General features: G+C 53.8%; 1 protein-coding gene and 1 long non-coding RNA gene across 3 annotated transcripts in view; both read left to right on the top strand.

Annotated features, from left to right (window-relative positions):
- LOC127750309 (cilia- and flagella-associated protein 206-like) overlaps window positions 1-1,264 on the top strand; it is a 7,991-nt gene extending 6,727 nt beyond the window's left edge. Inside the window, exon 4 of the mRNA XM_052271605.1 lies at window positions 1,244-1,264. Coding sequence (XP_052127565.1) covers window positions 1,244-1,264 — 21 coding nt within the window. The remainder of the gene's footprint in view (window positions 1-1,243) is intronic.
- Window positions 1,265-3,192: 1,928 nt separating this feature from the next.
- LOC113207446 (uncharacterized) lies at window positions 3,193-7,276 on the top strand. 2 transcript variants are annotated; one of them, XR_008011621.1, is made up of 8 exons: window positions 3,198-3,478; window positions 3,560-3,720; window positions 3,811-3,916; window positions 4,267-4,501; window positions 4,827-4,938; window positions 5,018-5,350; window positions 5,501-5,575; window positions 5,997-7,276. It is a non-coding gene; the product is annotated as an uncharacterized LOC113207446 (long non-coding RNA). The 2 variants fall into 2 exon arrangements; XR_003303466.2 differs by having other exon boundaries at window positions 3,193-3,478; window positions 3,811-4,501.
- The last annotated feature ends 3,589 nt before the right edge of the window (window positions 7,277-10,865 follow it).

Here is a 10,865-nt window from a genome sequence, read left to right as displayed (position 1 = left end):
AGCGGATGTCGGGGAGGGGACGAGGTGGCGGTAGATGCACGTTACGGGGGTTGGGGAGGGGGGGTGAAAGAGGGCGGAAGCGGGCCGAGTGCCGTCCATAAACGTTCTTCCAAAACTTTATTCACGCGAATGGCCGGGGCGATCCGCTGGCAACGAATTGCGGTTGAACTGTATGGGTGTGTATGTGGGGGGACGGAGGGGGGGGGGCTGCAAGGGCGGCAGTAACCTGGCGTTACGGGACACGTTCCGCCGCGCCACAGCCACATTCCACCACACGGGGACATGACTTAGATTCCAGTGTTGCCGCGCGCGGGCCGGCCGCACTCACACACGCGCGCGCGCACACACGAGAATAATTTCCACTGATGACGCTTCCCTGCCCCGAGCAGCAGCAGCAGCAACAGCAGCAGCAGCAGCAGCAGCAGCAGCAGCAGCACCGCCTGCGGGGAGGAATGCCACACATTCTTTCTTTGCACGAGCGAGCGCGCGCGCAACAACGACTGCGAAAAAACAAAACATTTTTAAAAATACAACAAAAGAAAGAGAGAGAAAAGAAAAGTAAAAGAGAGAAGAAGTGAGGTTATTCGCAAAATGCGTGTGGACGAGGAAAAGCAGCAGCAAGGCAGCGGCAGCAGCGGGTCGGGTCGGCTGTGCTGTGGGCTGGGGCGCGGGCGTAGTGAGCAAGCCGGGCGCGCCCACTGCGACCGCGGGCGAGTGGTCGCGCACCCACCCTCCAGGGCAGAGTGGGCCGGGCGGGTAGCTAGCTCATCAGATGGTGACACACACACACGGAGTATCGCCCAGAGACCCCCAGCTGATTAGCCTGCGCCGGCCTGCGCGGAGCGCCGTGGCGGGAAGATTCATCTGCCCACATTGAGAGAAAGTTCAGAGCAGACAGCAAAACTGAATTTGGATTGTCCTCTTCAACAGTTGGTTACATCTAATCAGTTTCGGTGTCAGGCTAAAACCTATAGACTCTGCACCAGTACTTTAGACCCCCCGCACCAGAACATTTGGTGACCACACCTAAAAAAGTTTAGATAGTACTTTTCTGTCAAAACCCAAACTTTTCTCTCCGCGCACTACTAATACACACACGCAAATGCACGCACACACATACAATTTTGGGAAGGGCTGTAGAGGGCCTGTTAGTTATGGGGTATCTGGGTTCATACAAGGTTCACTCAAACATAAAAGATGGCAAGCTTTGTTTCTGGAGTATTGCTAATGCTTTTCTTTGCAGCCCGCGCGTTTCGAGATGTAGCACCATCGGGAGGCGTTGTGGCCTCGTGCTGGAGCCGGAGAAGGGGAAGGGGTGGAGACTGACGATGAAAGGTGAGCAAGTCTCCCTTCCCCTTTGCTCGCCCTTTACCCCCCCCCCCCCCAATGGAGCGCCCATAATGGGGGCCAACGGCTCAATATACCGCAAGCCTAAACACAAAATATTTGCCACTTTCTGTCCCGCTGCGGAGCCGAGGGGTGGTGGTGGCAGCGGCTCGCCGGGCCTCCTGGCTTGCTCGGCTGGCCGCGGGCCGAGCGAGCGAAGCGGGGTGGGTTGTGGGGCGGGGTGGCTGCGAATGCCCCCACAGAGCGAGCAGCGGGCCCGGACCATAGCGGCACAGCGGCGCTGGCTGCCTGCCTGCCGCCTAAGTGAACCATCATTCACACCAACGACAGACGCCGCTACATTCTCGCCGCCGCTGGCCTCGCTGGTGCGGTGCGGGTGATGCTGGCGGAACCTAAAATGGTGTAACCGTGGTGTGTAACCGGCCGCGGCCGAGGGATATTTCACAATTTAACGTCCGTTACAAACCAAAAGCAAGGGGAAAAGAGGGCAAAACCACCGTCATCGGTTTAAGAGAGAAAGAGCGAGTTGGGTAAAAGGCGAGAGGCTACATCGGGCAGAGAGGTCAGGTCGCGCGGCCCCGCCAGAACCCTCGCAAAGACGACGTGGTTTCCGCATTTGCGGTTGGACCATATCCAGGACTTGGGTGTATATGTTTTTGGCCGCTGAGCGTCGACGAAGTCCGCGGGGGCGTTTTGGTCGTGTGTCTTTATTTCTCTAATGTGTGGGGTCGTTCGAAAAACTAGACTTTGTTACTATGCACAAAAAACAACAAATTAAAGAAAAAACGGTATCACTTCGTTGCGAAATGAACCCGTGAATAAGAAATGTAAATTATATGTCCCACTGTCAAAAAAGTTGTAAACATTTGAATTTGGGGAATTCAATTGGCAATTCGTGTGGAAATGTTAGTCGTCTTTTGGTCTTTCTTCTTGTGTAGTGTTACGGTGGTAAAGGGATTGAAGTGCGGGGCTGAGGTGAGATGAGTGCTCTTGGTAGTAGGCAGCAGGTAGTGCTCTATTCCAGAAGATTCGATACAGTGGTTCAGTGATCGACGCTGGTTGACCGCCACGCAGGACGGTTGGTACGCGCTAATGTGGCACAGGTATCCGTCGCGGAAGACGGCGGGTGCGTGACTGCCGCACAGCCGCACGGCTGGGCCGTGCGCGCCAAAGTGCTGATGATGTACTTATGCACCGTGAGCCCTAGGCGGGGAGCTAGTGAGGCTAACAGTAGTGTATACAAGGTTGTGTCCGAATTCGTGCACCGACCGATCGCGGGCCGTGTTGAGCCGCTCCGAGCAGCTCAGCCAACCGCGAACCACGAATTGCTTTCGCGGGAGATGGTTGCGCGACCGCGACCACCCCCGCGTAGGGCCTGCGCCCTACAACCATCCCTCGCGAAAGATCGCAGACCGATTGATCGGTCCGTGCCCCACAAAATGGTATGCAAACCCGCAACTTTGCGCATTGGGGTATTCACTCTGACTCTCTCGTACGTGGATTTCAGGTGGGAAACACACATTGAAACTTTAGTTTAGTCTGTTTTTAATGGTAAGGTTCAATGGGTATTTTCCACCTTAAATTATGTTGTCGATGTTGTCGGATGAATGTGGGCACCGCAGAAAGTTCGGCTGACCACTAAAAAGCTTGATGGCTGTATAAACCTTCTAGAAATTTATTTTATTTACCTCTGTTTTGGGTACTCTCAACTGGCGCGTGTGGTAGAAACGGGTCCGTTAACTAGATTTGTCGGCCTGCCCGTAGCCTGGAGCCACCGACATTGCAGATCTTGGTGGCAGCAGCAAAATTAACGTGTGGAGACGACGAATCTCTTTGGTTTCCCGCTGATGCCCTCTATAAGTCGTACACTGTGTCGTTCTCCCGTCCCTCCTTCCTCAAACGGCCGGTAGGAGAGCGACAGGGCCCGCCCGAGCCGACCTGGGCGGTGGCAGCCCGCCCATGATCACAAGTGTTCCTTCTCTCTTGGCGACTACTACCCTGCTACGAACGCAGCCCGGCCCGGCCCAGCGCTCAGCGCAGCCGCTGTCAGTGAGACGCTCTCAGCTGCTCTGTGTTGACCTCCGCGGTCCTCCGCGACTTGACGTGTTCGACAAGAACTCTCCAGTACAAGGTATGTACAGTCCAGCCTACAGTATCTCTCTAATAAGTTCCAGACCATTCCGTGGTGATTTACCAGTGTACTTTTTAACAGTGATGCTGGTCGCCGTCCTCGGCCCGCGCACACTGCCGTGCGCTGCCCCGGCTGGAGTACCCGAGCCCATCCAGCCGACACGGTCAAGCATACCGATCATCCTGCTTCTGTTCGACTGGTATTTGAGGGACAAGACTTGGCCGTGCCTTCCTCTGCATAAGGTACAGTCCAACAGTCCAGCCTACAAGATCGCACTGTTTGAAACATTACCAAACCCTTCTGTAGTGATTTATTGTTGTAATTTTTGACAGTGGAAGCCGGGTCGCCGTGCAAGAGGAGCAGCTCTGGTGTGGGCGAGCCACTCTACCGCCGCGGGACCCGCTGTGCCGTGAGCAGTTCAGCCAGCGGCAACTCAAGGTAACCACCGTCATCAGAGGTTAGAGTCAGATAGGGCCTTTGGCAGCTGGGGGTTAGGGGTCAGGGGTTAGGTTCCCACTCCCACTTAGCGTCCTTCACACTAACACATCCACAACACACTCCACCACATGACCGGTGCGACAGTCGTGGCGTAAAGAACGGGACGGAACGGGACTAAAGCGAAAGTCGCGACGGCGCGACCGTGGTTGTTGTAAAGCTCATCGTTTTTTGGAAGAGACTAAACAAAGTTGAAGATGTTGACGCCATGGCTTGTCGGTAATCAGCCCCATTTTCCTGTTTTGCCGTTTGACTTCGGATTGTTTCCCCTCTCATGATAGTTTTGTTCGCAGGATATGCACTAGCTCGCCGGAGCGGACAGCAGGCAGCTGCTCGCCCTGTACTGCTGCTGGCTTGCGCGACGAGGATAAGACTAAGTTTGTGTAGTGGGGGATGAAGTCGCAGCGTATTTGATTATTTGTCAGGCGTGCTCCCGTGACACTCGCTTCTGTTCGCCGGCCGGACCTCGCCGCGACTCGGCCTGCTCGGGGCTCGGGTCCCGCGGACAGCTGGACCAGCTCATGGCAGGTACGTCTCTAAAGCATTGTTTGTTCCTCATTTGGCCCGCTTGCAGTGGCCCTGGTCATTCCCTGCTGCCGCCCGCCCCTCGGCTGCTGCCGGCGCGTCGTTCTGGCCTGCCCCCGCCGGCTACCGCGGGTTTCCCCCCTAGGCCCCCTCCCCCCGCGGGACCGGCCAGGCGCAGCGCCCAGGATAGCGCGCTGGCGAGCGGCTTGGCGGGCGTGTTTGTTACATTGCGACCGGGTGACCACGAGGGCGAAGTTGTGGCTTACTTCAACCGCATGTAGGGACCAGTCTGATGCGGTGTTCTGTTTTGTCTGCCGCTGCCCCTCAGCCGCCCTCCCGACCACTCCACTCGACTCCTACGCAGTCCTGGCGCATGAAGCAGTGCATCAACGCGCCCTCGCCGCTGAGGGCCTCGCCCGCCCGCGCCTAGGTGTCTAGGAGTAAGTGACATCTTCAGTGGGCCTAGTTGGCTTGGTTAGTGTGTGGAATGATTGTAATCTAGTATTGTTCCTGTTGCAGAGTCGCCGTTGGAGGACCGCGTCGGCTACGAGTGCAACAACCCCACTGGTGTCGCGGCCTGACGACCAGCGGAATCCCAGGACGTCCGCGACGCACTGTTTCAGCTGGTTTGCTGTGATACGTGAAACGAAACGTTTGCTTCTCCAGTTGCTTTTCTAGTTCCAGGCCATAGTTCCAGTTCCGCTCCGGTCAGCAGGAGGTCACCGCGGTCGGCGAGGACGCAAAGGCACCAGGACTCCAGGACCATCCCAACGCCCGCCATGGAGGTCTCTCTTTCACCATGAACGCTGCTTTAGCTGTCTTCCTTGCAAGCAACCGGAACAATTACAACCAGTAAGTTTTTCCAGGCTAAGACCTCATGCATACATTATTCACGTACAATTAGTTGACTACAAAATGTATTCTGATAACAGTTGTAATAGTAACGAGAACTCATTGAGGTGCTGTTTATGGATTGAGATGAGACTGTGCTTTTCCTTTCAGATGCGCAGGGTGAGCGGTAGCACCACTGGAGGCGTATGATGAGAAGCTGTTCGACTGGCGTGGGGCTGCGAAAAGGTATTTATCAAATTATTTTTCACTCCAGTTTAAGGCTTTTATTTTTTTAAAATTGATGTTAATTAAGCTTGCTTTTGTTTTGGACAATTTGTTGTTTCTGGACAATTTGTTGTCTCTGGACAATTTGTTTCTGCATTGCACTTTTGTGGGAGCTTGTTAATTTCAAGCATTTTTGCGTAAAAATTCTAGTTTTGTTTACTATTTCTTAAGTAGTTGTGACCAGCAATGGATTGTGAAAGCAGATCGTGCAAGTTTGAGGCTAGTGTCTGGTTTTAATTTGCCCCATCTAAAGTAGAACACCAGCAATGTTTACGGTCAAAACAGTTTGACCAGTATTTAAATTTTGTGGGAGAAAAATATAAACCTGGTAATTTGTTTTTAATCTCCTCTCAAACAAATTTATTTGGTATGTATGTTCCAGATCGCATCTCAACATTGCTGTTCAACCAGATGGAAGTTGTCAAATTTCATGGCAGGACAAGAGAATCATTTCACATTATAATATATTTAATTGTATCATACTGTCATTCATCTCTGACTTCTTGACTTTGTCTTAGATTGTATTATAGAGCATGGTTTTTGTTATCTTGGATCATAGTGGAGATCATGGTATCTGTCTTTGGATCGTAGTATAGAATGGTGTTTGTTGTATTGGCTGGTGTATTGGTTTTAAAATTTTGGTTGGATTTTGCGGGACTTTCTACTTGTAATTTATCTTGGTTCTAGAAAAAAATCTAATCTCTTCGAACTTGACACTTCTATTTTCTTTACATCAAAACCAACTGCACACTCCTGTATCATACATCATTTCATAAAGAGCAAAATTGTAAAATTTATTACTGTTAACAATGTTGAGCATTTTTCCAATCCATTCAGTACTTCCTATTTATTTTAAATATGTAGTGATATCCTATTGTCTTCTATGAATTCAGTTCTCACTGTTCAGTCAACCTATGGATCTATTAGCTATTTATTAAGAATTTTTTACAATGACCTTTTCAAATTAGTCTGTCTGCAAATTGATGGCTGTGTTTTGCTAATCAAATGTGAAGGAAGTTTATATGTATCTTTTCATGAAATTATGAAGAGTCCTCTTGGATACTTCAAATTTATTCAATAGCATAAAAGTTCAGATTATTCTAAATCTTTTATGTAGACCCCCATCAGGGTGTTCAGCACATGTAGCAGAGTTGAGCATATAGAGCACATTACTGGTGCATCCCAAATGCACCTTCAATGAACTTGATACTACCATTTTCTGGACAAATAAAACAACTGCGCTCACTTGTATTATACAGCATTTAGTAAGACCAGAGAGTAAAACCGTAAAATGTAACTGTAAATAGTGTTCGAGTGACTATTTTTCATTGATCAATCATGTGCTTGTATGAAATTCTTTCATTGTTATTGGTTGTTCAGCAATACTCAAATGAACTGTTACTTCCTATTAAGCAATCTGTGCAAATTGTTTGACCATTTTTTAAGTTTGATCTTACTCTAGTTCATGTTTTGTAACTGAAATTGACTAACTATACTGTTAACATTCTGTCTTGTGTGGAATTGTGTGCTCCTCGTCAACCTGTAAGCAATTTTTTGATATTTTGCATTTGAGGCAAGGGACTCAACAAACTAGTTGGTACTGAGTGTGAATGTATATATCCTATGATAGTGTCTTGGAAATATAATTTATTGGAAATGCGAGGTGAACTATCTTAAATGACCCAATCATGCCACTGCCACACTGTTCGATAAGCAGAGGGCAAAAATTAATTTTTTTAGTTGGGCTTTTAGTTGGGCTTGAGCATTTACGCCCACGAGCGGACTTTTGACTGTTCTGTGACGTAGCTTAGGGTTGCACACGAGAATACGCGGCAGCTCGATGGGTTGCCTACGCACTGGCGTGCAGGCGCGGTATTCTTACGGACACCCGGTACCTACCTCCTACCGACTCCCTGCCTCCTCCTCTCCCCCCTCGCCCTTCGCGCCTACACGCCAGTACGTAGGCAACCCATCGAGCGGCCCCGGACACCCGGTAGTCGCGGTCTTTCCCTCACTGCCAGGGGCGTTGACTGGTCCGTTTTCCAGGAGGGGGCAAACGGCCCAGAGTGTTGTGTGTTGCCTACCTACGGGGGTTTGTCTTATTGCGCTACATTAGTGCTATTAATGTGACATGGTTTTAACCAGTATTTTTGAACCGTTTCCGGTGGTGATTTCCTTAACTGCTCTGTATGGCACTGCCGGAACCGTCTATTGTTGACGTTCCAGCCCCTTGCTTCATTGCCCCAATCTGGACTGGCCGTTGGCTAACATCAAGCTCCGAAAGCTTATTTTATTTTCTGCGTGACCTCACATTAGTGTGTGCTAAGTATAGTGCGTGCGACAATAATTGCGACACACACTTCAAGCGTCGGAGAGTCGTGCGCTGAGTGCCCATTGAGGCAGAGCTATGGGCGCTGTTCAGAGGAAACACTCAACCTGGATGACCATGGGACGACACGGTGACGAGCGTGACATGTCAGCGTAACGCTATGGTCATTTGTGACGGTAACAATGTTGGCGGACGGCACCCCGCTGCTGCGGTGAGAAAATGATCATACTTCGGTGTGGCCGCTGCCATGCCCTGCGGTGTGCTAAATGCTGACAATTTTCCCGTCCGGTTTTGCCCCCCCCCTCTTCTCCCTCCCATTTGCCCCGGCGCGTTGCCTTGTCGCTGCGTCGAGAGCGGCGCCTGAAACACAAGGCCCTGGCGGACCGCCACGGCGGCGGGCGGGGTGGACGCTGTACTGCCAACGGCTCTCTCGCACCCTCCCGACCACTCTCCCTTGCCCCCCCCCCCAATCTCTCTCTTGCTCTTCTTTCTGAAGCCAAAACGGCGCGCGCAGGGGCCACCAGCGAGTCGCCAACTACCAACTTAGCGCGCCGCTTAATCTGAGCGTGGCGGGGCGTGGCGGGGCGTGGCGAGGCGTGGCGGGGCGTGGCGGCACTTGGTGGGGTGCTCGCCAGGGACTTTACACCGACCCCGCTAGTGAATTTTCTCACCCAGTGCAGCCAATCGTCTCAAAGAAGGCTTGGTGGGAGGGTGGTGGGAGATAAACACCCGGGCGCGAGAAGTTGGCAGAACTGGGTGTGCACTCCATTTAAATACATCCTCCCCCACGTTGTGCGGTTGGCGCGCCTCGTAGGACACAGAGTGGGGGCGGGGCGTTAAAACGACCTTCAGAAGAAGGGAGCTCAAGTTGTCCGTCTTGCGGGCGCCGTGGCGGAGCGGCGCGGGGCGCTGTCATGGCCTGACCGTATAAAGCTTCCTGCCCACACAATTAATAAAAGCACTAAAACGTAGCCAAACCCTCTCCCCTCCGTCCATCCCGCCCCTCTCATACGCGGACAGAGCAATAAAATACGTCCGAGTAATAAGCTCAAGTCATAAAAAAGTAATAAACAAAGGATAAAAGAGAGTGTTTTCCGTAGAACGCAAACAAATAACTGCGGCGAGCGAGGTCGGGTCGGTCAAAGGCAAAAGGGGTGCGGCGTAGCTGCGGGGACGGGGGACGGGCTGGGGCGGGGGCGCGGGACGCGCGCGCGCTCTCGGTGACCGAGTCCCCGTCCGGGCTGATGGCACAGGATACCGCTCCCTATTGATCCCGGGGCCCGGGCCGGCCGGGCGCGCCGCGGCGGGGCAGCCCAGCACAGCTCCTCAGGACGACGTGCCGCAGCAGCGCGCAGCAGCAGGGGAGGGTATCGCCTGCACACTCCACTACGGGGCCCTCCCTGACCTCGGCCAGGCTGACGCTGCTGCTCGAGCTCAACACTCACACACAGATGTGTGCCAACGGCGCGCGTCCTGGCCTGGGAGGTGCATTCTCAGCCAACACGACATAGGGCGCCGTCTCATCTCAGAGAATGGGACCTCGACCTTATATATACCTCCGGGACGCTTTGCCCTTACCCCTCTCCTTTCCCTCCCCTTCTCCTCTTCCACTCTCTTTTCCAGCCTGTTTCCGATCCGTGACACCGATCAAACTCATCTCATTCCAATGACCCTCCCTCCCTTGTCCTGCCGCACCCCCTACCCGTTGTCGCCGGGGAGACGCTCTCGCTGCGTTGGTTGAGCACGGGGGGCGCCCACGCCCGGCCCCGCCCGCCCTCCCAGGCCCCAGATTTTATGTCTCCGTCCTCTTGGCTTCACCCTGCCCCGCCCGGCCCCGCCCCGAGCCAAAGCCGAGCCGAGGCCAAACATGAGCAGGCGCGGACGGACGGCGGACGGACGGACAGGCTGACGGCCGGACTGATGCTGGCGGCCCCGTTCGCTCTCGGACATCCTGCGCCCGCAGCCGAGCCGAGCAGCGGTGGCTGTTATTTGCTGATTGATGCAGATTCAGGTTCGTTTCCGCAGCGCGCCGCCGCCGCTGCCCCTTCCTGACGCGCTGCTGACGGAGCGAAAGTCCAAATGAATGCCTCCAATTTCCTTTTTTGGCGTTGACTGCAGCCTACAGACAGAGGCACGACGGGAATGCACTCTTCGCCTGCCCCTACCCTCTACCGCCCCCCTCTCCCTCTTTCTGATGCTTTTTAGCCAGGCCGTCGCGCTTTTTATCCTCCCCATTCGTTTTCTACTGAATAACGGGATTGGAAGGGGGGGGGGGAGGGGTGAGAAGCGATGGCGAACGAGTGAGGCTGGCTGGAATAAATGAAAGGGGCATCGTCAGGCTTGCGGCATGCGCTCGCCATGGCGTTGCGCAGCGCGGCTGTGCGGCAGGCCACACTCGGACCCCGACTCATGCGGACCTAGGAGAGTGCCCGTTGAGGCCCGCAGGGGAAAACCCTCGCGTGCGCGAAACAAAGTAATAAAAAAATAGAGCATAAAAATGAAATAAATTAAAACCCATATTACTCAACCACCTCTTGTGTTTCATACCTCTGTCTGTCTGTCTGTCTGTCTGTCTGTCTGTCTGTCTGTCTGTCTGTCTGTCACACACGGAAGCGGTAGTAGTGGGGCATTGTATGCCGGGGGCCACTCGCTGTCGTGGGGCCGCGTGCCCCCGCAGGGACCCCTCGGGGGGCACCTCTAGCCCCCCTGAGCCCACGCGCGCGCCCCGCCCTGCGGCCCCTTAGCGCGCCCCCAAGACCCCAGCCCTGTTGGCCCCCGGCAGGGCAAATAGCAGCTTGGACGACAAGGGTGCGATATTGGAATCTAGTATGAACGCGGGGGCGCACGACCCTCCCCCTCCCCGCGACCCCCCATACGCGCCACGCTGCGCCACCTCTCCGGGACCGGGAGGGGGTGCGGGTG

Source organism: Frankliniella occidentalis, unplaced genomic scaffold (assembly GCF_000697945.3).
Source record: "Frankliniella occidentalis isolate FOCC.00 unplaced genomic scaffold, Focc_3.1 Scaffold167, whole genome shotgun sequence".
Taxonomy (NCBI): Eukaryota; Metazoa; Arthropoda; class Insecta; order Thysanoptera; family Thripidae; genus Frankliniella; species Frankliniella occidentalis.
Note: the sequence above shows the minus strand (reverse complement) of the source record. Positions and strands in the feature narration are given on the sequence as shown.